The 27,801-nt window shown below is 46.6% G+C and overlaps 1 protein-coding gene across 2 annotated transcripts in view; it reads right to left on the bottom strand.

The window, feature by feature from the left end:
- The window catches only part of CENPT (centromere protein T), an 82,275-nt gene that overhangs the window by 32,667 nt on the left and 21,807 nt on the right, over positions 1 to 27,801 (bottom strand). For both annotated transcript variants that reach the window (XM_073581729.1, XM_073581738.1), the window contains exons 5-8: positions 10,143 to 10,236; positions 6,742 to 6,881; positions 5,785 to 5,854; positions 1,326 to 1,468 (exon numbers count right to left, since the gene is read on the bottom strand). In XM_073581729.1, coding sequence (XP_073437830.1) covers positions 1,326 to 1,468; positions 5,785 to 5,854; positions 6,742 to 6,881; positions 10,143 to 10,236 — 447 coding nt within the window. The remainder of the gene's footprint in view (positions 1 to 1,325; positions 1,469 to 5,784; positions 5,855 to 6,741; positions 6,882 to 10,142; positions 10,237 to 27,801) is intronic.

Genomic DNA, 27,801 nt, shown 5'->3' with positions numbered 1-27,801 from the left:
GAAGTTATGGGGAAACCGAATCCTCTTATCAGGACACGTTGCCCCTCTTTAAAAAAAAAAAAAAAAAAAATAGTTGTCTGGCAAAAAGTCCCAGATGTGTCCCTCGGTGCGGGAGAGGACACGTGGAGGGTTACTCACACGTGGTCGCCCGTTGATGATTTGGGGAGATCGGATCCTCTCTATAGGATCCGTCGCCCCTGTCTTATCTTCATAGAAAAAAGGGAAAAGAAAAAAAAAAAAAAAAAAAAAAAATCTAGTCTGGAGCTCCAGACTGCGTGTGCCTCCATCAGACACTAAGCAAAAACTGAGTTACGCCCGGCCTAGGGGCGAGGGTGTATGCGGCGGAGGAGGAGCTAACTCTTTTTTTGTACACTTAGTGTCGGCCTCCAGACGGCAGAAGCACACACCCACAGTCTCTGTGTCCCCCAATGAGACGAAGGAGAAAACACACAAGGAACCTGTAAAAGAAAAAAAATGCGTATCTGGTGGTTAGATCCAAGTCCGCCTCCTACAGACACTAAGCTTAAACTGAGTTGCCTTGTGCCTGTCGGTGGGTGTATACTGCTGAGGAGGAGCTATTTTTTTTTCTTCCTTTTTTGCATATTATCAGCCTCCTAGCGACAGCAGCATACACCCGTGGATACCTGTGTCCCCCAATGAATCGATAAAGAAATATATTTTATGTTCTATCTAAATGGCTTGATTATTGTACCATAATAATGATTAAAAGCCTGATGCTACCATTTTACTACAGTAAATTTATCACTTAAACGTAAACATGAGTCATGTATGAGAGAGTCTGAGTCATGGAGTCGGTGTCATGGAAATTAAGGAGTCTGAGTTGGAGGTTTGGCTTACCAACTCCACAGTCCTGCCATACACATCAGATGGCTGTCGGATGAATGTTGGTTCGGCTGACCGCTATCCATTCTATGCATAGGAGCGCTTGTTGGTCCAAGTCTATGCTTTCTATTAGAAAGTTACTGACAGACATCTCTGCTAAGGTCTTATCTCTGGGAGATATATTAAAAAAAAAAAAAAAAAAAAAAGACTTTGGCAGTCTGAAATCGGATAGGTGCGATCCAAATCTCCCCTGATCATCATAAGCCAGGCCCATCATAAACATCAGACTGATGGCTAAACCTGTTGACATTGTCGATGTGCAGGGAAAAACAGTGAAGAAGATTCCGCGCTACAACGGCACTGCAGCCCTTTCAGTCTCAGTGAGGGTCCTAGAGGTCGGACCCCCCACTGATAATAAAATCCCAGCATATCATTTCATCTGATGAGCTTATATGATATAACAAGTTTGCACCGGAAGTCACCTTTTAATAGCTGGTACTTGTCGTCTACCCCTTGCTCAAAGTCATCTACGGACAGCAGGCACACTTTGTTGGGTCGGCGCTCTAAAACTTTCCTGAAAGTGGTTTCTGGTACGCCCGAATTATCCAGTTTAGTCTCAAATGGCCTGAAATTAATAAATTACAAAGGGTTACATTTTTACAGTAAGAGCAATACTTTTTATTGGTACCATTTCTAGTTCAATAAGACTGTCTAATTGTTTTTATGTGGGAGGTTGAGAGGGAGTAAGTCAAAGTGACAAAACAACAACAATTCTGCCATTTTGATTTTTTTTTTTGTTTTGGGGTTCAAAATATGGGAGATGCATAATATCCTATCAGTTCGGACACTTAGGTCTACAGTGGGTACGAAAAGTATTCCGACCCCTTTAAATTTTTCACGCTTTGTTTCATTGCAGCTATTTGGTAAATTCAAAAAAGTTCATTGTTTTCTCATTAATGTACACTCTGCACCCCATCTTGACTGAAAAAAAAAAAATAACTGTAGAAATTTTTGCAAATTTATTAAAAAAGAAAAGCTGAAATATCACATGGTCATAAGTATTCAGACCCTTTGCTCAGACACTCATTTAAGTCACATGCTGTCCATTTCCTTGTGATCTGCCTTGAGATGGTTCTACTCCTTCATTGGAGTCCAGCTGTGTTTAATTAAACTGATAGGACTTTATTTGTAAAGGCACACACCTGTCTATATAAGACCTCACAGCTCACAGTGCATGTCAGACCAAATGAGAATCATGAGGTCAAAGGAACTGGCGAAGGAGCTCAGAGACAGAATTGTGAAAAGGCACAGATCTGGCCAAGGTTACCAAAGAATTTCTGCAGTACTCAGGGTTCCTAAGAGCACAGTGACCTCCATAATCCTTACATTGAAGAAGTTTGGGACTACCAGAAGTCTTCCTAGACCTGGCCGTCCAGTCAAACTGAGCAATCGTGGGAGAAGAGCCTTGGTGAGAGAGGTAAAGAAGAACCCCAAGATCACAGTGGCTGAGCTCCACAGATGCAATAGGAAGCTGGGAGAAAGTTCCACAAAGTCAATTATCACTGCAGCCCGCCACCACTCGGGCCTTTATAGCGGAGTGGCCCGACGGAAGCCTCTCCTTAGTGCCAGACATATGAAAGCCCGCATAGAGTTTTGCTAAAAAACACATGAACGACTCCCAGACTATGAGAAATAAAACTCTCTGGTCTAATGAGACGAAGACAGAACATTTTGGTGATAATTTAAAAATGTATGTGAGGAGAGAACCAGGTTCTGCTCATCACCAGCCCAATACAATCCCAACAGTGAAGCATGGTGGTGGCAGCATCATGCTACGGAGGTGTTTTTCAGATGCCGGGACAGGACGACTGGTTGCAATTGAAGGAAACATGAATGCGGCCAAGTACAGAGATATCCTGGATGAAAACCTCTTCCAGTGTGCTCTGGACCTCAGACTTGGCCGAAGATTCACCTTCCAACAAGACAATGACCCTAGGCACACAGCTAAAATAACAAAGGAGTGGCTTCAGAACACCTCTGTGACCATTCTTGACTGGCCCAGCCAGAGCCCAATTGAGCATCTTTGGAGAGACCTGAAAATGGCTGTCCACCAACGTTCACCACCCAACCTGACGGAACTGGAGAGGATCTGCAAGGAAGAATGGCAGAGGATCCCCAAACCCAGGGGTGAAAAACTTGTTGCATCATTCCCAAGACGACTCATGGCTGTACTGGCTCAAAAGGTGCTTCTACTCAGTATTGAGCAAAGGGTCTTAATACTTATGACCATGTGATATTTCAGTTTTTCCTTTTTAATAAATTTGCAAAAATTTTGTTTTTTTTTCAGTGAAGATGGGGTGCAGAGTGCACATTAATGAGAAAAAAAAATCAACTTTTTTGAATTTAACAAATGGCTGCAATGAAACAAAGACGGAAAAATTTAAAAGGGGTCTGAATACTTTCCGTACCCACTGCGTATGTTTTTTTTATTTATGTTAATCTTTCTTTTCTTTTAGATTATGCCATTTACGTCCCAGGAGAAAGCAGAGGGGAATGTGATCTGAACTTCTATATATGCATTTTTTTTTTTCTACAAGTAATTTTATTACATTTTTATTATTTTAACCCCTTTCCGACCTCTGACGGGATAGTACGTCATCGGTCAGACTCCCCTGCTTTGAGCTGGGCTCCGGCGGTGATCCCACCTCAAAGCCGCGACATGTCAGCTGTTAAAAATAGCTGACGTGCCCTCAATAGGCGCGGGCGGAATTGCGATCCGCCCGCGCCTATTAACTAGATAAATCCCGCAGTCAAACGCTGACAGCGGGCATTTAACTAGAACTTCCGGTGCCCAGCTGGAAATGAGTGCATCGCTGACCCCCGTCACGTGATGGGGGGTCAGCGACGCGTCGCCGTCACAACCAGAGGTCTCATAGAGACCTCTATGGTTGTTGCCGGCAGAATGCAATGAGCACCGCCCTGTTGTCGGCGCTCATAGCAATGCTCTATTTCTGCTACATATAGGTGATCTGAGCATCGACTATATGTAGCAGAGCCGCTCAAGTGTGGCATGCTTCTAGCCTCCTATAAAGACTATTGAAGCATGCCAAAAGTAAAAAAAAAAACAAAAAAAAAACCAAATGTTTAAATCACCCGCCTTTCGCCCTAATCAAAATAAAAAAAAAAAATAGATCAAGCCTACACATATTTGGTATTGCCGCGTTCAGAATCGCCCGATCTATCAATAAAAAAAAAAGGGTTATCCCGATCGCTAAACGGTGTAGTGAGAAAAAAAAAGCAAAACGCCAGAATTAAATTTTTTTAGTCGCCGCGACATTGCATTAAAATGCAATAACGAGCGATCAAAAGAACGTATCTGCACAAAAATGGCAAAATTAAAAAGTCAGCTTGGGGCATAAAAAATAAGCCCTCACCCGACCCCAGATCACAAAAAATGGAGACGCTGCGGGTATCGGAAAATTGCGCATTTTTTTTTTTTTTGCAAATTTGGAAAAAAATTTCACCACTTAGATAAAAGAGAACCTAGACATGTTTGGTGTCTATGAACTTGTAATGACCTGGAGAATCATAATGGCAGGTCAGTTTTAGCATTTAGTGAACTTAGCAAAAAAGAAAAGGAAAAAACAAGTGTGGGATTGCACTTTCTTTGCAATTTCACAGCACTTGGAATTTTTGTTCCCGTTTTCGAGTTCACGACATGGTAAAACCAATGGTGTCTTTCAAAAGTACAACTCGTCCTACAAAAAATAAGCCCTCACATGGCCATATTACCAGAAAAATAAAAAAGTTATGGCTCTGGAAAGAAGGGGAGCGAAAAACAAAAACGAAAAAAGCTCCTGTCATTAAGGGGTTAATATTATAGGTCCTAGCTAGCATAACATCTTAAACAGCACTCTGACGATCGACAGAAAAATTACGGGGATAGATTCTGGTGTCGGCTGTATAACACAGCCAGTACCCCTCCTGTATGGAGCAGGTTAAGTTTCTGAGCCCACGTCACATGTGCAGTGCGCAAGGGGTTAACACATGGTGGCCATTATATTGGAAACTCCATTTTTTTTTTTGGGGGGGGGGGGGGGCGATCACAGTTCCTTTTGCAAAACCAGCTATTTGTTGGGGATGCTAGGAACTAGACCTGCACCGGATCCACAATGCCTTTATTTAGGGAATCTGTCAGCATGATTTTTCTATGTAAAATCTGAGAGCTGCATGACGGGGCTGAGACCCTGATTCCAGTGATATGTCACTTACTAGGCTGCTTGTTGTAGTTTTGATATAATCTCAGTTTTCTCTGCTGCATCTAGCAGTGCTCAAGAATGTGGAGCTGTATATAGCCCCGCCCACACCTCTGATTGGCAGTTTCCTATGTACATTGTCAGCAAGCTGCCTATCAGTGGTGTGGGCGGGGTTACACAGATTTGCTGGACTGCAGTACACAGGAGACCTAGTCAGATAGTGATAATCTCCTGCTGATAAACACTGATTGTATTGAGACTACAGTAAGCTGCTGAGCAAGTGACATCATCGAAATCCGGCTCTCAACCCCTATATTGTGCTCTTCTAAGATTAAATAGCAAAAACAAAAAATTCTGACAGATTCCCTATAAAAATGTTTAGGTTTTTACATATTGCCATTTACAATTGGGGAGAAATAAAACTTTTTTCCCTCCTCAAAGACCCTGCCCACCAGAATCAGCATTGATGTTGGAGTTTACCAGCTAGCAAGATTTACAGGTTATTTTAACTATATATTTCCATCTGCTCTTTTGAAAAGGACATCAGCAGGGAGGAAGTAAAGGGCTGCAGTAATTGAAAACTCCTCCTACCTAAACCAATATCACATGTGGGAAGCCTGTGAGTAAATACAACCAACACATAGCATACAGCACTCCATGCGTACATATTAATACATATTATTACCTTGAGAGTGTACAAGAGTTCGCTCGTGAAGATGAGCTGGCAAAACTATCAAGTGAAACATTGTCGTTATCTAGGAGAAAAAAAAAAAACACCTTTTAAAGAGAGTATGTCAAGAAAAGGTATGAAGCAGCCATTTACTTACATTATGAAATCTCTAAACTTCTCCAAGAAGAAAAATTAAAAAAAAAAAAAAAAAAAAATCAGGTGGCTGAATACACAAAAAGAGTCGCCACTTGCCCTTCCTTAGTCCGGGTGAAAATTAAAGGTGATAAACTGAGCAGCATGGTGAACACTGCCAATGGACAGCTGCTCAGTTTGTCACCTTTAATTTGCACCAGGACTGAAGAAGGGCAAGTGGTGACTCATTACATCATTTATAAATAAAAATTGTGACAAAAGCAAACGCTGCACAAAAGGGTTGTAATTTTACTTTTAAAGGGGCGTCTCACAATTACGGTAACTTCCCTTTTATGGATCTGGCACCTGATGTTGAAGGTGGATGATTTCGCAAGTGTGTCAAAAGGGGTTCAGACCACATGGCTAACTTATCAATGCACTGTAAAGCGCTGTGGAATATGTTGGCGCTATATAAAAATAAAGATTATTATTATTATTATTCTTATTATTAATAATGCACACAACTAGGGGGTTTTGACAAATGGGAGACCCACAGAACCCCGTAAAAAAGGACACTGGAGTCACGAGTGAATGGAGTATTGGTTAAGTATTCAGTACCACCACTCCATTCATTGTCTATGGAACGGACGGAGATAGCGGGGCAGCACTCGGACACCAACAATCACCTATCCTGTGGATAATCAAAACGTTATTACGGTCGACAAACTCCTTTAAAGTAATCAACATAGCCAAGGGGACAAATGCATGTTGTGGAATAATTGCAAAAAATGTGATTTATGTAAAACGAATAGTAAAAATAAATAAATAAAGGATTCCTACCGTTGTTCATTGTGAGTCTTTTATCAACTTCCCTCTCAAACTCAGAAACTCTCAACTTTCTCTTTTTCCCAGCTTTTCTCAGTAAGGTTACGTATTCGGTGTCCTCCAATTCTGGCAGGCTTAGGTTTACATCACCCACACTACAAGGTGAAGCACATTGTATGTTCTATTAGTTTTCAATCCTCCTTATTTAGGGCAAAAACACAATAAATTATTGGTTTTACATAGGTCAGACTAGCAATGATAATCTGGACAGAAAAAGTGGAATTCAATTATGGAAACATGAACTCTTCCTGCGATAAACAGGGCTAATGTATTAACTAATGTCGAGAGAAGTGGTATATCGCAAAAAAGGGACACAAACACAATTTTAACACACTTTGTTTGCACCCTCCTGTCCAAAAATGACATTAAGGGGGATCTGTCAGCAGATTTTTGCTATGTAATCTGAGAACAGCAAGAGGTAGGGGCAGAGACCCTGATTTCAGCGATATATCATTTACTAGGCTGTGTGTTGTTCTTTTAATAAAATCAGTGTTTTATCTGTAGGAGATTATAACTACAGGACCTGGCGTCTCATGCCACCTGGTATAACACGGCACCCACCACTGAATGGCAGGTTTCTGTGCATACTTTGCATAGGGCAGAAAGCTGGCAATCAGTAGTGTGGGCAGGGCGATATAAGGCTCAGTATTGAAAGAGCTTCTAGATCTGTAGCAGACAAAACAGGGATTTAGTCAAAACTGCAGCAAGTAGCCCAGTAAGTGATAGATCGCTGCAATCAGGGTCTCTGCACCCACATCAAGCCGTGTTCATACTACATAGAAAAAACCTAGTGACAAATTGTCTTTAGCCCCTTCACGACGTAAGATGTATAGGCAAGTCATAGGCTGTGTCCCTGTATTTGATGTGGGCTCCAGCGCTGAATGTGCCCCCTAACAGCACGTGCATGTAATCGCGATACACCCACGGCTGTTAACATGTTAAATGCTGCTGTCAATCTCTGACAGCAACTTTTAACTCGTGCCCTGCAGAAGCATGTCACAAGACACGCCCTTCGCTGAGCGCTGATGGGTTATCCTCACAGCCAGAGGTCTGCAGAAGGCTCCCGATGCTTGTTATTCCAGATCTAAAAGTTCCAATCACCCTCTTTTTGCTCCATTCGAGATAAAATTAACCCCTTAACCCCAGAGTTTTTTTTGGTTATGCGTTTTCGTTTTTCGCTCCCCTTCTTCCCAGAGCCATAACTTTTTTATTTTTCGTCAATATGGCCGTGTGAAGGATTGTTTTTTGCGGGACGAGTTGTACTTTTTATTGACACCATTGGTTATACCATGTCACGTACTCAAAAACAGAAAAAAAAAATACCAAGTGCGGTTAAATTGCAAAAAAAAGTGCAATCGCACAGTTGTTTTTTGTTTGGCTTTCTTACTAGGTTCATTAAATGCTAAAACTGACCTGCTATTATGATTTTCCAAGTCATTACAACTTCATAGACACCAAACATGTCTAGGTTCTTTTTCATCTAAGTGGTGAAAAAAAAATTCCAAACTTTGTTGTTAAAGAAAAAAAAAAAAATTGTGCCATTTTCCGATACCCGTAACGTCTCCATTTTTCGTGATCTCGGGTTGGGTGAGAGCTTAATTTTTGCGTGCCGGGCTGATGTTTTTTAATGGTGCAGATACGATCTTTTTATCGCCTGTTATTGCAATTTAATGCAATGTCGCGGTGACCAAAAAAAAAAACGTAATTCTGGCGTTTTGACTTTTTTTCTCGCTATGCCTTTTAGCAATCGGGTTAATCCTTTTTTTATTGATAGATTGGGAGATTCTGAAAGCGGCGATACCCGATATGTGTATTTTTGATTTTATTTTTATTGTTTAATTTTGAAAGGGGGGTGATTTGAACTATTATTTTTTGTATACTTTTAAAACTAATTTTTTCTTTACTTTTGGCATGATTCAATAGTCTCCATGGGAGACTAGAAGCTGCCATAACCCGCCGATCGGCTCTGCTACATAGAGGAGATTATCAGATCGCCTCTATATAGCAGATTTACTCACTTGCTATGAGCGCCGACCACTGGGTGGCGCTCACAGCAAGGCGGCACTGACAACCATAGACGTCTCCAGGAGACCTCCTGTTGTCATGCCAACACACCGGCGACCCGCGATCACGTGACGGGGGTCACCGATGTGCGTATTTCCGGCGCAATTGCCGGAAGTGCTTGTTAAATGGCGCTGTCAGTGTTTGACAGCGGCATTTAACTGGTTAATAGCCATGGGTGGATTGTGATTCCACCCACGGCTATTGCAGTTCAAAACAGCTGACATGTCCCGGCAAAGATGTGGGTTCACCGCTGGAGCCCACATCAAAGGGAGGGAGTCCGACATATTGGCGTAAATGTACGCCCGATCTCAGAAAGTGGTTAAAAAAAAATACGTTTGGTATCACCACATTAAGAAATGTCCAATCAAAATATAAAGTAAATTAAATCAGTAAACTTCATAACGAGAAAAAAAAAATAGAAAAACCGTCAGAATTAAGGTTTTTTGGTCACCGTAACATTGCAATAAAATGCAATAACAGGCGACCAAATCCTCATATCTATCCCAAAATGGTATCAATAAAAATGTCAGATCTGCAAAAAAATAAGCCTTCACCCGGCCCCAGATGATGAAAAATGGAGACGCCATGAGTCTCGAAAAATGAAGCCCTTTTATTTATTTGTTACAAACTTTGGATTTTTTTCACCACTTGAAACAAAAAAAAAAAAACCCTAGCGTATATACTCGCATATAAGCTGAGTTTTTCAGCACATTTTATATGCTGAAAAAGCCCCCTTCGGCTTATACTCGAGTGAGGGTCCCACTTACCGTATTTTTCAGACTATAAGACAGGGGGAGCGGCGAAGCAGCAGGTCACAGGAGGCAGGAGTCGGTTGCTGCGGCTAACACCTGTGCCCACCCACTGCTAAACAGAAATTAATATTCACTTCTTTCCACGCCCATGGGAGTGGACAGCAGTAAATATTCATTTCTTTTTAATAGCGGACACACTGTTAGCAGCAGCAGCCGGCTTCCTGCAGCTGCTGGGCTCTGAAGTGTGCGCGCTACTTAAGTGAATTAATTTTCACTGCTCTCCACTCCCATGGGCATGTAGAGCAGTGAATATTCATTTCTCTTTAATGGCAGGCACAGTAGTCGCAGCCGCCAGGTCTCCCTGCAGCAGCTGAGTGATCATGTGTGCCCGCTACTTAAGGGAATGAATATTCACTGCTCTCCACTCCCATGGCACCGGGCCAGTCCTGAAGTACTGCGCAATCCTTTGAGATGTGCTGGTAACCATGTAATTTATTATTTAATACAGAAATAATAGAAAATGTATTAAAAGGGACGTACCTGCTTAATTGTGCAGTAGGGCTGTTTTCTGAATTTCTGTCATCAGCTGCAGCCGTTTTCGATCTTTGAGAAACAACTAAGGAAACTTCATCCTCTGAGGACAAAAAGGAGAAATGAAAATATAATTCTGGGTGAAAGCAGTGCCCATACAACTGAAGTCCTAAAGCGTTAGTCCCACTCCGGACATATACTGCATATGGATAGGACAAGTTGCGATAGATATGTGTCTCAGGAACAATTGCAGGTCATAGAAAAAACAAAGATAGAAAGACATGTACAGCCACGTCTCCATTTCTGATGGTTTCAGATGGAGGTAGATGTGTGTCTGACCACCTATCAGACTTTCACGGTATACCTATAGAGCATTGGTGGGACGCCATCCTAATTTACTGATATGTATTACTGGTAGAGTTGAACAAATAGATTTGCAGGACCCCGGTCCAGTGGCCACATCGGTAGGATGCGGGGCCTAATAATGAGACGAGGCACCGGGAAGCCGTCAATTAGGCAGCACATGGTCGACTGCAGCTCAATTTGAACTGGAAAGATGTGACCCTCTTTCTCATGAATGGTTGAAGTCCAAAGATCAACAACTTACCAACTATCTTGGGGTTAAAGTGATAACTTAAAGGGGTTTTCCAATTTCAGAAAAATCACTCCTCATATGAAACAAAACAAAAATACAACAAGGACTTGACTCACCCTCCCCGGGTCCAAAGCTGAATTTCCACCAATAAGAGTCCATTTGGCTGCGGAACTGTTGACGTTAGCCTATCAGTGAGTAAGCAGCAACATGAGCAGTCGCTGAACTAAGTTATTAGCTGCAGGGCAGTCAACTTGCCATCAACAATGCAGACAATAACAGACACCAGACAGAGACTCAGCGCCAGACCCAGGGAGAGTGAGTAAAGCTCAGTTTGTTGGCTCTACTCTGACATTACTTTCTGCGCCGCTTTGATTGCCGGATGTTACACATCCTCTTCTGTGTCTGCCCCCTCCGTGCACTGTGCACATAAGATTGGTAATACGCAGAGTCCCCTGCTCTATTTTAGCAGATTTCTTTTGCATTTTCAACAGAAAGTAGGAAAATTACAGTGGCATATAAATGTTTGGGCACCCCTGGTCAAAATTACTGTTAGTGTGCACAGTTAAGCAATTTAAAGAATTGAACTCTAAAAGGACTAAAGAAAAAATAGAATTAGTCTTACCGGTAAATCGGTATCTATGAAATTTCCACGATAGCATCGGAGGACGTCTCCCCGCCCTAATGGGGGACAGGAAACACAAAGAAGTTAAATACCCCTCCCCTTCCTGCAACCAACAGTGTTTTTCCAGAGACACTAGCATGAATAGTTACCACCAAAGTGCAGGAATCATCCAATAAGACCATCATATAGGGAGGGAAATTAGTGCTGTCGTGGAAGGTTCCTAGAAACCGAATTACCAGTAAGACTAATTGTATTTTCTACAGTCACCTTCCACGACAGCAGCATCGGAGTAATACCAACAATTAATTTCTTAGGGAGGAACAACAGCCTTCAGAACTCGTCTGCCGAATGTTAAATCCCTATTAAAATCTAGTATGTAGAGTCTGGTAAACGTATGGACAGATGACCAGGTGGCGGCTCTGCAAATCTGCTCAGTAGATACATCCCCTATCTCTGCCCATGATGCGGATATTGGAATGAGCCTTTAGTGAAGTAGGAGAGAAATTCAGTGATGAATATGCGAGACAGATCGCTTACTTGATCCAATTGCCAACTGTATTCTTAGCTGCCTTCTTGCCCTTATTCCGTCCCGAGGGCTGAATGAATAAGTTTTGGTCAATCCTACAACCTTCGGACTGCTGGAGATAGTAGAGAACCACCCTATGAAAATCGAAGGTGTGAAAGGCCTCTTTTGTATTGGAAGGATTTGGGCAGAATGAGGGTAGCTCTATATCCTCACCCCGATGAAAATCCGAGATTACCTTAGGCATAAAGGTGGGAGCTAAGGGGAGGATAATGTTATCTGCCGTCACTGTTGTTAAGTAGGGATCTTGTACTGACAGGGCCTGTAGCTCCCCTACACACCTAGAAGTAATTGCTACCAAAAAGAGAGTCTTAAGGGTAAGGTGTTTTAGACTGATAGATGACAAAGGTTCAAATGGGTCACTGGTTAAGCTATTATGCACGAGATTTAAATCCCAAGGGGGAATACGGCTACGAAATCTGGGCCGGATTCGAACTGCTGAGGTCATAAACTGCTTTATCCGGCGATGACTAGCTAAGTTATGGTCAAAGAAAGAACTAAGAGCTGACACCTGCACCTTCAAGGTAAGAGTTCAAAATCTAAGCAATGTTAAAATGGAAGGGATTAGGAATGTTCGGAGAACACCAGGATGAGAATTTCTTCCAAACCTTGTCATAAGTGGCGTTGGTCACTGGCTTCCTACTCTTCTGGAGAATTTGTATCACTTCATCTGAAAGCCCATTTGCTCTTAGGATTCTGGCTTCAGTAGCCATGTCACAAGGATCAATCTGTGAAGGTCCGGATTTAACAGGGGACGCTGGTGGAGGAGGGTCATCTTCCTGGGAAAGCAGCAGTGGACCCTCCTGGGCCATGTCCATCAGAGAGCTGTACCAATTTCTTCCCAGGCCACATGGGAGCGATTAGAATCATGGTGACCTGATTGGACCGTATCTTGCGTAAAGTCCTTGCCAAAATCGGGATAGGTGGGAAGGCATAGGCCATGTTGAACCTCCAAGGGTGAGAAAATGCGTCTATGCCTAATGCCCAGTCTGCGGAATTCAGGGAGAAGAAAGTCTTCACTTTCTGGCCATTGGCAAATAGATCCACATCTGGAATTCCCCATCTTGTCACTAGGGATAGAAAGATTGATTGGTCAAGGCACCATTCCCCTGGATGGACATCCCTTCTGCTGAGGAAGTCTGCCTGAGTATTGGTGGACCCCTTCAGATGGACTGCTGTAATGGACACAAGATGCTTCTCTGCCCAGGAAAAAAAATTTGCAGTGACCAATCAATTTCAATCTAACGTACTTTGTGCCCCCCTGGTGACCGAGAGATGCCACTGTGGTCATATTGTCGGAGTAGACACGTACATGATGACCTTGGAGAAGGGCAGATGTGGCTTTCAATGCTTGTTCTACCACCTTCAGTTCTGAGGTTTGAGTAACTGGTTCCGATTTCTGGAGACCATAAATCTAAGAAGTGGGTTTTCTCTATCACCACGCCCTAGCCTCTCTGACTGGCATCTGAAGTGAGTATCTTCAGGGGAAGCTGATCCCAGCTAACCCCTCAGTAGAGATTGCGGTAGTTTAGCCACCACAAGGGAAGACTTCAAATGACTGGGAAGAGGAACTCTCTTGGTGAGAGAATCTTGATGCCTGTCCCAAGAAGAAAGAATACGAGTCTGGAGGACTCGTGTATGGGCTTGGGCCCAGGGCCCTGCCTGGATGCATGATGTTAATGATCCCGGATCGACATCAAGTTCCATAGGGTGGGAGCTCTCTGGTCTCTAAATTTTGAGATCTTCTGAAAAAGTTCGAACTGTCGATCTCTGGACAAGAAGGATGTTCTTTTTTCCAAATCCAGGAGTATTCCCAGGAATTTCTTCCTTGGTGAAGGATGAAGATCTGACTTTTCCCGATTTGGGATCCAGCCCAGAGATTCCAGACTTACAAGAGTCTTCACCACATCTAGTTTCAGACAGGGAATAGATGGTGCAACGATGAAGAAATCGTCTAAAGACGGAACAAGGCAAACCCCTTGATGGCGAATGAAGATTACTGCCTCTGCCATAATTTTGGTGAATACCCGCAGTGCTGATGAAAAGCCAAACGGGAGGACATTGAATTCGTAATTGCTGACACGGTGACCATGGGAAACAGCGAATCTGAGGAACCTCTGATGGTCTGGGTGGATTGGTACATGGTAATAGGTATCCTTCAGATCTATCGTAGCCATTAACCAAACTCTGTCCAAGGGGGATTGCTGACTTGATCTATTCCATATTGAACCGTCTGTATGTGATCACTTCAGGGGTTTCAGATTGATAACTCTGTTTCCCTGAGGGCTTCTCGACCAGGAAGAGGCGAGAATAGTGGCCCCCTGCCTATCTCTTGCAGGGGTACTCTAGAGATCACATTTGCTTGAAGCAAACCTTGAAGATCTAATAGCAAGGAGTTTTAAAGGCGTAGAACTCTGTAATGAGGTAATTCTCAAGAGGGGGAAGACTCATGAACTGTAGCTTTAATCGTCCCAAATGGAACGGAGAACCCACTGGTTCGTGTAGATGGATTGCCACTGAGTGAGGAAGTTCGAGAGCAGACCCCAAAAGGGGAGCAGTCACTGATTGTCTGGGGCTTGCTCAGTGGCGGATTAAGTGGACTATGGGCCCGGGGCTGTTCATAAAACCTGGGCCCCTGTACCCCCCTTCCCACCTGAGCGCTGCGGTCCCCGTGCGTGAATTGACAGCCGTACGGACCGCAGCACTTGGTTTGCTGCGGGTCCATACGGAAAACCCGCCACCATTCCACCACGTGTGGACATGGCCTAAAAAGACGTTGCACATAAGCTGTAGGCCTACGGCCAATACGCACAAAATCACGCTCCATCACCCCATCATTGCCTGCTCCATCACCCCCATCATTGTCTGCTCCATCACCCCATAATTGCCTGCTCCATCACCCCCATCACTCCCATCATTGCCTGCTCCATCACCCCCATCATTGCCTGCTCCATCACCCCATCATTGTCTGCTCCATCACCCCCATCATTGTCTGCTCCATCACCCCCATCATTGCCTGCTCCATCACCCCATCACTCCCTGCTCCATCACCCCATCACTCCCATCATTGTCTGCTCCATCACTCCCATAATTGTCTGCTCCATCACCCCATCATTGTCTGCTCCATCACCCCCATCATTGTCTGCTCCATCACCCCCATCATTGCCTGCTCCATCACCCCCATCATTGCCTGCTCCATCACCCCATCACTCCCATCATTGTCTGCTCCATCACTCCCATAATTGTCTGCTCCATCACCCCATCATTGCCTGCTCCATCACCCCCATCATTGCCTGCTCCATCACCCCCATCACTCCCCTCATTGCCTGCTCCATCACCGCCTGCTCCATCACCCCATCATTGTCTGCTCCATCACCCCAACATTGCCTGCTCCATCACCCCATCACTCCCATCATTGTCTGCTCCATCACCCCATCACTGCCTGCTCCATCACCCCCATCATTGCCTGCTCCATCACCCCATCACTCCCCTCATTGCCTGCTCCATCACCCCATCACTCCCATCATTGTCTGCTCCATCACCCCATCACTGCCTGCTCCATCACCCCATCATTGCCTGCTCCATCACCCCCATCATTGCCTGCTCCATCACCCCATCACTCCCATCATTGTCTGCTCCATCACTCCCATAATTGTCTGCTCCATCACCCCATCATTGCCTGCTCCATCACCCCCATCACTCCCCTCATTGCCTGCTCCATCACCGCCTGCTCCATCACCCCCATCATTGTCTGCTCCATCACCCCATCATTGCCTGCTCCATCACCCCATCACTCCCATCATTGTCTGCTCCATCACCCCATCACTGCCTGCTCCATCACCCCCATCATTGCCTGCTCCATCACCCCATCATTGTCTGCTCCATCACCCCATCATTGCCTGCTCCATCACCCCATCACTCCCCTCATTGCCTGCTCCATCACCGCCTGCTCCATCACCCCATCACTCCCATCATTGTCTGCTCCATCACCCCATCACTGCCTGCTCCATCACCCCCATCATTGCCTGCTCCATCACCCCATCATTGTCTGCTCCATCACCCCATCATTGCCTGCTCCATCACTCCCCTCATTGCCTGCTCCATCACCCCATCACTGCCTGCTCCATCACCCCCATCATTGCCTGCTCCATCACCCCCATCATTGTCTGCTCCATCACCCCATAATTGCCTGCTCCATCACCCCATCACTCCCCTCATTGCCTGCTCCATCACCCCATCATTGTCTGCTCCTTCACCCCATCACTGCCTTCTAGACCATCACTCCCATCATTGCCTGCTCCATCATACACACAGACATACACACACACACAGACATACATATATACACACAAGACACCACCTCTCTCCTCTCACCTGTCCGCAGCATCGCCCGAGCTTCCTCCCTCACACAGCAGCGGCCGCTGAATGATGACGTCATTCAGCGGCGCTCCTCTGTGTGAAACAGGAAGCGCGGCCTCCGGGCAGGAAGCAGGACGGACCCTTGCCGCTCCGCTCCTGCTATTCACTCTTGCAGGCAGCGGAGCTGCCGTGATCGCATCGCTCCCTGCCCGCCGCTGCACTGCACTGCAGGGTGGAATGGCTGCTGCCGCGCCGCCCCCACACACATGCCGCCTGGGGCTGACCGTCCCCCCCACCACGCTACGCCAGTGCCCTGGGCCCCCAAAAAACCTTGGGCCCGGGGCGACCGCCCCATCCGCCCCTATTAAGATCCGCCATTGGGCTTGCTGGTGGTGGGGGGACAAGGATAATTTTGCCCTTACCACCATTTGGATAGCTCCAATGGCCCGATTTGCCTTTCCCCTTTATATTCCCTCTGGGAAGACTGACCTTGGGAGGGACGAAAAATAATATTTTTTATATTCGGACCTGGGGGTGGAAGTGGAACCCTCATTCTCCCAAACGTCCGCCGAACCAGAGGTAAGGACCTCGCCTGAGTCTGAATCAGACTCCACAAATGCCATCTTCCTTTTCTTAGAAGTAGGGGGCTGTGGTATTGGAGCCTGCAACAGGGCGGACAGAGGATTGAACCTCCTGTTTATTGAGGGTCTTGATGTTGTCCAACAGAGATGGCTGTTCGGTACGCAACACATCAGTGCATGGCTGGCAAAGCTTCTTGTTATATGCTGAGGGAAGCTTGATAGCACATACGCCACACTTGCAGCTGGGCCCTCTATCCTTCTTAGGGGCAGGGACCTTGTCTCCCTAAAATGAGAGAGAAAGGTGGACTAAGTCTCCCCTAAGGACACCTAAATAGGAAAGTACCTTTATCCACTAATTACAGTATGAGTGTGGACGCTGGGCTTTGCAGAGGCAGATAGGAGGGATTTGTCACCGTCCATGGTCAGTCCGTCAGCGGTCACACAGAGACACAGACAATGGGCCTTACCTAGAGGCATCCCCGACCAGGATTAAATAACCAAGGTCCCAGCGTTAGACAGTTGTGCTCCTCCTACCCCAGGTCGCAGGGGGATCCCAAAGGGAACGCCCCAAACATTACAGCAGGTCCAGAGAATCCCAGCACACGCCGGGGCACGCGTGCGTTCCACCGTAGCACGCACAGGAAGTGAATCGGAAGTTCACCCGTCACTTCCGGTGCGTGCTGTAACCGGACACTGCTGCAGGAGGAGAGGACGATGGCGGTGAGCTACGAGAGGACCCAGGCTCCACATCACCGCTCCGCTTTATCCCTCTAGGAGGCGCAGAATGAGCGGGAAAAAGGGGTTCAGAGTCACATGGCGCGCATGGAGACGGGAGTAGCAAGTGGAGGAGAGCAGAGCCCCCGACCTCAGCTGCTCGATGGTAAGTGAATAGTCCTGGGTGCTCCAAATCGCCGGCCACACCAACACCATCAGGGAACCTCTTCATGACCCATAGGGGACAGGAAAAACACTGGTGGTTTCAGGAAGGGGAGAAGTATTTAACTACTTTGTGTTTCCTGTCCCACATTAGGGCGGGGAGACATACTCCGATGCTGCTGTCGTGGAAGGAGACTGGAGAAATATATATTTTCATCTTTTGCAGTTTAAAAATTAAAAAAGGAAAAATAGGCCGATGCAAAATTTGGGCACCCTTATTGGTTAGTACCATGTAGCACCCCTTTTGCAAGTATTAGTTTGTAAATGCTTTTTGTAGCAGGACAAAAGTTTTTCAATTCTTGTTTGATGGATTTTCCTTCATTCTTCCAGTTCTGTGAGATTCCTGGGTTGTCTTACATACTCTGCTATTTTGAGGTCTAGTCACAGATTTTCAATGATGCTCAGATCAGGGGACTGTGAGGGCCATTGGAAAACCTTCAGCTTGTGCCTTTTGAGGTCATCTATTGTGGATTTTGACGTGTGTTTGGGATCATTATCCATTTGTAGAAGCCATCCTCTTTTCAACTTCAGCTTTTTTACAGATGGTGTTATGTTTGCATCAAGAATTTGTTGAAATTTCATTGAATCCATTCTTCTCTCTACCCGTGAAATATTCCCCGTGTCTTGGCTGCAACACAACCCCAAAGCATGATTGATCCTCTCCAACAATTAAGCATGGGGGTGATGTTCTTTTCCTGAAATTCTGTGCCGTTGTTTCTCTACAAATTCCTCTGATCACTGATGCAAGAGAGTTCTATTTTAATCTCATTGGTCCACCGTATTTGTTTCCAAACTACATCAGGCTTGTCTAGATGTTCTTTTGCATAACTTTGACGCTGAATTTTATGGTGCGGATGCAGGAAAGGTTTTCTTCTAATGACTCTTCCATGAAGGCCATATTTGTGCAGATGTCTCTGAACAGTAAGACAATGTACCACAACTCGAGTCTGCCAAATATTTCTGAAGGTCTTTTGCATTCAAGGTTCTGTTTTGCCTCTCTAGCAATCCTAGGAGTAGCTGTCACTGAAATTTAGCTTGGTCTTCCAGACCTCATCTTAACCTCCACTGTTCCTGTTAAATACCATTTCTTAATTACATTCAGAATTGAGGGAAGGAAAGGGCAACTTGAAAACACTCTGCCATCTTCTTATAGCCTTCTCCTGCTTTGTGGGACTCCACCATTTTCAGAGTGCTATGCAGCTGCTTAAAAGAACTCATGGCTGCTGTTTTTTGACACGAGGTTAGAGGAGGCAGGGTTTTTAGAAAACTGGGAAATTTGCATCACTTGACGTTTCCTAACAATGACAGTGACCAAGCCATATCCCGAACAGGCTAATTAAGGTCTGAAACCTTGGTCAAAATTATTTGAGCACACAAATCTCCAAGGGTGCCCAAATTTTTGCATCGGACCATTTACCTTTTTGCAATTTTTAAAATGTAAAATATGAAAAAAAATTTTTTTTGCCTAAAATACCAAGAAAATGTGTCATCTTTAAAAGATGGATTTTTGGTTCTTACAGTAAAATCTCTTTCTTGGAGCCTTCATTGAGGGACACAGAATACCATGGGTGTATGCTGCTGCTAGGAGGCTGACACTATGCAAAACAAGAAAATTAGCTCCTCCCTGGCAGTATACACCCACCGCCAGACACTAGGCACCTCAGTTGGTGAGAAAGCAGTAGGAGAAGCAACGGAACACTCTAAACATAGGTACCAACCCAACAAGGGACTCAAAGACCCAACACGGTACAATTTAAACAGGGAGGGTGCTGTGTCCCCCAATGAAGGCTCCAAGAAAGAGATTTTACGGTAAGAACCAAAAATCCATCTTTCTTTATCGCCTTATTGGGGACACAGAATACCATGGGACGTTCCAAAGCAGTCCCAAGGGCGGGAACAGCAATAAGGAACGAAAGAACAGGAAATGCTTAGGTCGGCCGGTGCACCACCGCCGCCTGCAGAACCTTCCTACCAACAACTGCATCTGACGAGGCCTGGGTATGAACCCTGTAGAACCTCGCAAATGTGTGCAAGGACGACCAGGTCGCGGCCCTGCAAAGTTGCAGAGCCGAAGCCTGGTGTCGAACGGCCCACGAAGCTGCCACAGCCCGGGTGGAGTGAGCTCTCACTCCCGGGCGGGGCCGTTTTTCCTGAAGTCGATATGCTTCCTGAATGGTAGAACGAATCCAGCGAGCGATCGTGGATTTGGATGCCGGAAGCCTTTTCCTGTGACCTTCAGAGATGACCAGCAATGAATCGGATTGACGAAGTGAAGCGGTCCTAGCTAGGTAGACACGCACGGCTCTAACAACATCCAGTTTGTGGAGTGACTTCTCAAGAGGGTGAGAAGGAGCCGGACAAAACGATGGAAGAACGATATCCTCGTTGATGTGAAAGGAGGAAACCACCTTTGGCAGGAAGGAAGGAATGGGCCTGAGGACGACTTTATCCTGATGGAGCACCAGATAAGGAGAACGACATGACAAGGCCACTAACTCAGAAACTCTTCTGATGGATGTAATGGCGATCAAAAAGGTTACCTTCCATGACAGAAGTGACAAAGGAATGTCCTGGATGGGCTCAAACGGTGCCTTTTGGAGAGCGCCAAGAACGAGATTGAGATCCCACGGTTCTATTGGTGAATGATGAGGAGGAGCCACATGAGCGACTCCTTGGAGGAACGTCTTAACCTGCGGTAAGGAAGCGAGCTCTCTTTGAAAGAGAAGACAAGGCAGAAACCTGGCCCTTCAGGGTACTGAGAGACAGACCCGAATCTAAGCCAGACTGGAGAAAACCCAGTATGGACGGAATGGAAAAGGCCATTGAAAAAACTTTGTTATCGTCGCACCAACGGAAAAAAAGCCTTCCAACACCTGTGGTAAATGCGGGAAGAGGCTGGCTTCCTGGCTTTGATCATCGTCTGAATCACCTGGTTGAAAAAACCTGATTCTCTTAGGATTGCGGCCTCAACGGCCATGCCGTTAAATTCAGAGACCGGGAATTCTCGTGGTAAAGGGGGCCTTGCGAGAGAAGATCCGGACGGTCTGGAAGTCTCCAGGGAACGTCCGCGAGCATGTTCACCAGTTCCGCATACCAAGGCCTTCTCGGCCAGTCTGGAGCCACAAGAATTACTGGAACGCTTTCTGATTTTATCTTCTTGACCACTCTTGGGATCAAGGCAAGAGGTGGAAAAAGATAAGGGAGTTGGAACTGGGACCACGGAATTACTAGGGCGTCGCAAGTGACAGCTAGAGGGTCCCTGGACTTGGCTACAAAGCGCGGAACTTTGTGGTTCATCCGAGATGCCATGAGGTCGACGTCCGGAGAACCCCAGCGCTTGCATATCTGATCCAAGACTGAGGGATGGAGAGACCATTCGCCTGACGCTAGGCCTTGACGACTCAGAAAGTCGGCTGCCCAGTTTTCCACCCCTGGAATGTGAACGGCGGAGATTGCTGGGACGTAACGTTCCGCCCAGCGCAGAATCCTGGCCACTTCTGACATGACTTGGTGGCTGCGTGTGCAGCCCTGACGGTTTATGTACGCCACAGCCGTGGCGTTGTCCGACAATGCGGATCGGCTTGCCGACGAGAAGGGGTTGCCAGCGAAGAAGGGCCAGAAAAATCGCTCTGATCTCGAGCAGATTGATAGGAAGAAGAGCTTCCTGTGGGTTCCAGTGTCCTTGGGCCGTCCTCTGATGAAAAACCGCTCCCCAACCCAGGAGGCTGGCATCGGTGGTGATGACTTTCCACCGAAGCGGGAGGAAGGACCTCCCTTGGAGGACTGATGTAGACATCGTCCACCAAGTGAGGGATTGCCTCACTTTGAGAGGGAGGAGAATGGGCCGGTCTAAGGACCTCGTCGTCTTGTCCCAGACAGAAAGAAGGGACAGCTGAAGAGGACGAAGGTGAAACTGTGCAAAGGGCACTGCTTCCAAGGAAGCTACCATCTTCCCCAGAACTTTCATGCAGAATCGAAGGGGAATGGGCGTTGGCCGTTTGAGGGCTCAAATCCCTTTGAACAGAGCCGCAAATTTTTCCCTCGGAAGAAACACCCAGGCTAGGTTCGTGTCGAACTTCATGCCTAAAAAGGTCAGACGCTGAGTGGGGCTGAGAACAGACTTTTCTTTGTTGACTAACCATCCGAGACGGTCGAGAGTATCCAGGGTTATCTGAAGACTTAGGAGACAGTCTTGACGGGACGAGCCCTTGATTAAGAGATCGTCCAGATAAGGAATGATGAAAATCCCTCTGGATCGAAGGATGGCCATGACCGTCGCCATCACTTTCGTGAAAACACGGGGGGCGGAGGCTAGGCCGAAGGGAAGAGCCGTGAACTGGTAATGATTTTCCTGAATCGCAAACCTGAGATATTTCTGATGCTGCTAGCAAACAGGGATGTGAAGATAGGCATCCCGCATGTCCACAGAACAGAGAAATTCTCCGGGCTCCATTGAGGCTATCACCGATCGAAGAGACTCCATTTTGAAATGAAGAATCTTCACGTGGCGATTGAGCAATTTGAGGTCCAGGATTGGCCGCAGGGAGCCGTCTTTCTTCGGGACTACGAAGAGATTTGAGTAGAACCCTGAAAACCGTTAGTCTGAGGGAACGGGAACAATCACTCCGGCGGAAAGAAGGGAGGAGACGGCCTGAAAGAATCCTGGAATGTGGGACCGTTGTCTTGGGAGGTCGAAACAGGAAAAAACGCCAGTCTGGCGGGGAAGAAAATTTGATCTTGTAACCGGATGCGATGATTTCCCTGACCCAAGCATCGTCAACAACCGACAGCCAAGTGTCCACGAAAAAGGAAAGTCTGCCTCCCACCCTGGAAAAACTTCCAGGTGGGGGTGCCCCGTCACTTGGAGGCAAACCTACCGGAACGGGCACCTGAGGACCTGGAGTATTGTCCTCTAGATCTCCAGCGGGGAGCGGGCTTGTAAGAAGGTTTCTTCTGCTCTCGCTCCCTAGATGCGGAAGGACGCTCTTGCTGGACAGATCTCTCTGTGGACGAGAACGGACGAAAAGGCCTAAAGGGCCGAAAACCCTTTCTATTAACAAGGCGTCTTGGTCGAGACTGGGGGAGGGAAGTACTTTTACCCCCAGTGGCATCGGAAATTATTTGATCCAGCTTGGCCCCAAAGAGCCTAGAACCATGGAAGGGCAGATTGGTGAGCGACTTTTGAGGTGGTATCCGCATTCCATGACTTTAACCAAAGAACTCGGCGTACAGCCACTATATTGCTGTTAGCCCTTGCTACGCAACCGGCCGCATCTAAGGAGGCGGCTAAAAGGTATTTACCCGCATGATTAATTTGATCTGCTAGATCTGCCAGCTCGTCCTGGGGAGCTGCTGCTAAGATGCCCCTGCAAAGAATTTTTGCCCAAGCCGAAATAACTTTAGCCACCCAGGAGGAGGCGAAAATAGGGAAGAGGGAGGCGCCGGAGGCCTCAAAGATAGACTTCGCCAAAGATTCTAACTGCCTGTCTGTTGGATCCTTAAGCGATGCCCCGTCTGGAAGGGACAGAACCGTCTTAGAGGCTATGCGAGAAACGGGAGGGTCCACCTCAGGGGCTTTGGTCCATTTAGAAAGCAAATTAGCCTGAAATGGGTACAGAACATCTAAATACCTGCGGCCCGAAAAGCGTTGCTCAGGGTGCTCCCAATGTTTGGCTAGAGTAGTATCAAACTCCTTGTGGTTTGGAAAAGTTTTGGATGGAGGCCTTGAACATTTAAATGGAACAGAACATTCCTGAGGAAGGGGCTTGTCCCGCTTAATCTCCAGGGTTTGGAAGATAGCTGAAAGAAGACTATCGACCATATTTCGTGTTTTAGACATGTCATCTGCTTCTGAACTAGATCCTGATTGTGGATCGTTGTCTGACCTAAGGTCGTCCTCTGAAGGAGACGGACACCTGGGTGAAGCAGACGGGCCTAGCGAACTGGAAGACGAGCCCGATAGGAGACGCTTTCTGGACATCCTACTCGGCCTGTCCCTCTGAAGGTCGCGGTCAGGAGCGGACGACTCACATTGAGAGGCGGTCGGTGCAGCGGTGACTGTAGATAGCTGAGGCAAACGTTCTAGGACCTGGACCAGGGACTGAGAGACTTTGGTCAGATCGGAGACCGACTGAGACATAGCTACAGCCCATTCTGGGAGAGGGGAAGTGCCCTCATCACGGGAATCAGTGTGCTCCTGAGAGGCCGACATAGCTGAAGGACTGCAGGACGGGCAGAAAGGAGATGGCTGACCCAAAGCCCACTTCTTTTTACAGCGCGCACAGGCGTAATGAGTAGCGGTGGGTCTGAAACAGAGCTCCCCTGCAGGGTTGGGCATAAGGAAAACTGCGCTGAATGGCCGCGGGAATTGGGGAAGAACTGTGGAGGAGGGCTAATATTTCTGCATAGAGCAGAGCCTACCTAGTTCCGGCGAGCAGCAGAAACGCTGAAGTGTCCCCCAAGCAGCGCAGAAAGCCAGGACCGAAAAAACAGGAAATGCCTGATGAGGCAATCGGTGGGCAGAGCTTAGCGGCTGAGCTGCAATTGGAGCTGACATACAAGAAGAGAAAAAAGGAGCCCTGTGATGGGCTAAAAAAGGCGCGAGGACAGCGCGCTCAGGAGGAGGAGGCGCTCAGAGCGGGCGCTGAAAACGAAAGCGAAAGTGAAAGAGCCGGCACCGCAGCCCCGTGATGGAATCGCCCAGGAAGGTGAAGAGAAGGCCTGTAAGGAGGTACTGTGCGCGCAGACAAGCTTTGGAAAACCCTGCCCAGCTGTGACAACGGGGTGAGAAAAACCCTGTATTCAGCCCTTGAATATAAGTGGAGAGGTGCGCGGCAGATGAGAGCGGTGCCCGTCAGGCAGGGAGAGGGGCGGGAGATTCAAACAGCCTGATGTGTTCGGCTGTCCAGTTTTCCACCGATGTGCCTCTTGGTAATGCTGCAGGCTGGAGGGATCGTACAAGCACTTACCTGACGTCCCTGAAGAGGATGATCACAGGGGCCTCACAAGGGTAGTGGCAAGCCGCTGACAACTGTCCTCTGTACCCGCATCCTGCAGAAGACGGCATTAACCTCTTGATGGCGAGGAAAATCTTGCGATCGCCGTCTTCCTCTCAGCCCTGTCCCGAGAGAGGGGTGAGGAGGGGGATTTGGCAAGGACCAGCCACCTGTCCACATCCCATAGCACCAGAAGGTGATATGGAAAAAGTCCTGCCAGCGTACTGAGAGTTGCGATGTGGGATCAGCCACACTGCTCGCTCAGCCACCTGTTATGGGAAAGCAGGGTGAACTTCCACCGTTTCCCGACTTGTATCTGCAAAACAAAAGACAAAAAAATTAAAAAGTTCCACTAGAACACCTAAGGAAAGAAAGGTTAATTGCGGATCTAGGAAGATCCCGGTCCGCCTCCTACAGACACTAAGCACAAACTGAGGTTGCTTGGTGCCTGTCGGTGGGTGTATACTGCCGGGGAGGAGCTAATTTTCTTGTTTTGCATAGTGTCAGCCTCCTAGCAGCAGCAGCATACACCCATGGTATTCTGTGTCCCCCAATAAGGCGATAAAGAAATGTAGGTTTTCTAGAGATCATTTCATCTTCAACTTGCTTAACTGTTCACAGTAAAAGTAATTTTGATCAGGGGTGCCCACATTTTTACATGCCACTGTACCTACAAGGTAGCAGAGAGCAGTCAGTGGCTGGAGAGAGAAACCAGAGGAAAAAGGTGCAAATACAAAAACATACAAACGCTATGTCCTCTCCAGGGAATGGAGCTGACCACTGAGCTCGGGGGCTGCAACATCCATCCATATTGCAACCCCTATTTCTCAGACTAATTAATGCCCAAAAGCCATACGAGTATATTAAACCAATTAGTCTTTATTATAGAAACGTTAAAACAATGATAAATCAGATTGCTTCTCAACAATGCAAGGATATGTGTGGCATACCAGTACCAGTCATAAATTTAATTTTTACATGTATCACAAAAGCATAGTGCATTGTGTTGTTATATATTTTACATGATTTTGACCAAACACTTATTATATATGTACTAGATTAAGGCCCGATGCTATCGCATCGGGAGGATAGTGACACACCTCTTGCCATGTTAACCCTCAACACACACTCCTCTCACCTTTCACCATCTCCACTCACTCTTTCACTCCACATACGACCCTTTCTCTCACTCCATCTCTCATACTCACGCCGTCATCGCCGTTGCTCCACGATCCCCGACAATCTTCCGCCGGCGCAAAATCCTGCGATACTCAAGATGGCGTCGCCGCAAGAACATGTCGCCGGCGTGGACAACGTCTGGATCCAGGATGGCGCCGGCGGAAGAAGATGCCGGGGATCGTGGAGCAGCAGCGATGACTGCGTGAGTATGAGACGCGGAGTGAGAGAAAGAGTCGTATGTTGAGTGAAAGAGTGGAGGTGGTGAAAGGTGAGAGGAGTGTGTGCTGAGGAGTGGTGTGTTGAGGGTTAACACGGCAAGAGGTGTGCTGTGACGTCACCAGTTACAACTGGACGGAAGTTGTTACAACCCGGAAGCTGCTTAGCGCATTTATTATTATAGATCATCTCCTGTAAACTATCAATATACAGGTGCCATCATAAGGGATATCAGGATGATATTTGTGGTTAAGTTAATCTGCAGTATTTGTAGTGGATGGGTTGCTTTCTTGCATGATATCCAGCGACATATCTATCACAATAAACAAAGCCATGATTACATACAAACACAATTTAAAGCCATTAAACTGTGTTCCAAATTATTATGCAAAAAGAGTTTAGGAGTGATAAGGTTAGAATTTTTTTGTTTGTCATTTAAACTCATTGATGGTGATGTGTGTCAGGGCTCTTTATATCACTGAAAGCAATTGCAGATACCTGTGCACATTAGTTTGTCAGGTGTGTCCAAATAAAGGTAAGACTACTTAAGAAGGCTGTTCCACATTATTAAGCAGCCTACATTTTTTGCCAAAATGGGAAAGAAAAAGGATGTGTCGGCTGCTGAGAAGCAACAAATTGTGGAGTATTTAGGTCAAGGCATGACTACAATCAACATTGCCAAGACCCTTCATCGTGATCATCGCACAATCAAGAAGTATGTCGCTGATTCCCAGCACACACGTGTGCGTGCTGATAAGGAAAAATTGAGGACTCTTTCCAACAGGCAATTGCGTCAGGTTAAAAGAGCAGCTGCAAAAATGCCTTGTCATAGCAGCAGACAAGTTTTTGAAGCTGCTGGTGCCTCCAACGTCCCCCGAACAACAAGATGCAGGGTCCTTCAGAGGTTTGCAGCTGTGCGTAAGCCATCCTGTCGACCACCTCTATCCACTGCACACAAGCAGAAACGGCTCCAGTGGGCCAAACAATACATGAAGACTGACTTCCAAACTGTTGTGTTCACCAATGAGTGCCGTGCAACGCTCGATGGTCCAGATGGATGGAGTGGAGGATGGCTGGTTGATGAACACCCCATGAAAACACGGCTAAGGCACCAAAAAGGAGGAGGTGGAGTAATGTTTTGTCCTGGAATCATGGGGGCGAGAGATTGTCGGCCCCTTTTGGATCCCTGAAGGGGTAAAGATGAACTCCATAATCTATGTGGAGTTTCTAAAACAGCACTTCCTGCCATGGTTCAAGAGGAAGAACCGTGCTTTCCGCAGCAAGATCATTTTCATGCATGATAATGCACCGTCTCATGCTGCAAATAACACATCTGCATCTCTGGCTGCTATGGGCATAAAAGAGGACAAACTTATGGTGTGGCCACCATCTTCCCCTGACCTCAACCCCATTGAGAACCTCTGGAGCATCATCAAAAGGAGTGTCTATGATGGTGGGAGGCAGTTCACATCTAAGCAACAGCTCTGGGAGGGTATTCTGTCCACATGCAAAACAATTGAAGCACAAACCATCCAAAAACTGACAAATTCAATGGACGAGAGAGTTCAGAAGCTTCTTTCCAACAAGGGGTACTATGTGCAA

Source organism: Dendrobates tinctorius, unplaced genomic scaffold (genome assembly GCF_039654945.1).
Source record: "Dendrobates tinctorius isolate UK_male_01 unplaced genomic scaffold, ASM3965494v1 ptg000009l, whole genome shotgun sequence".
Taxonomy (NCBI): domain Eukaryota; kingdom Metazoa; phylum Chordata; class Amphibia; order Anura; family Dendrobatidae; genus Dendrobates; species Dendrobates tinctorius.
The sequence above is the reverse complement of the archived record's forward strand: the minus strand, read 5'-3'. Positions and strand labels throughout refer to the sequence as shown.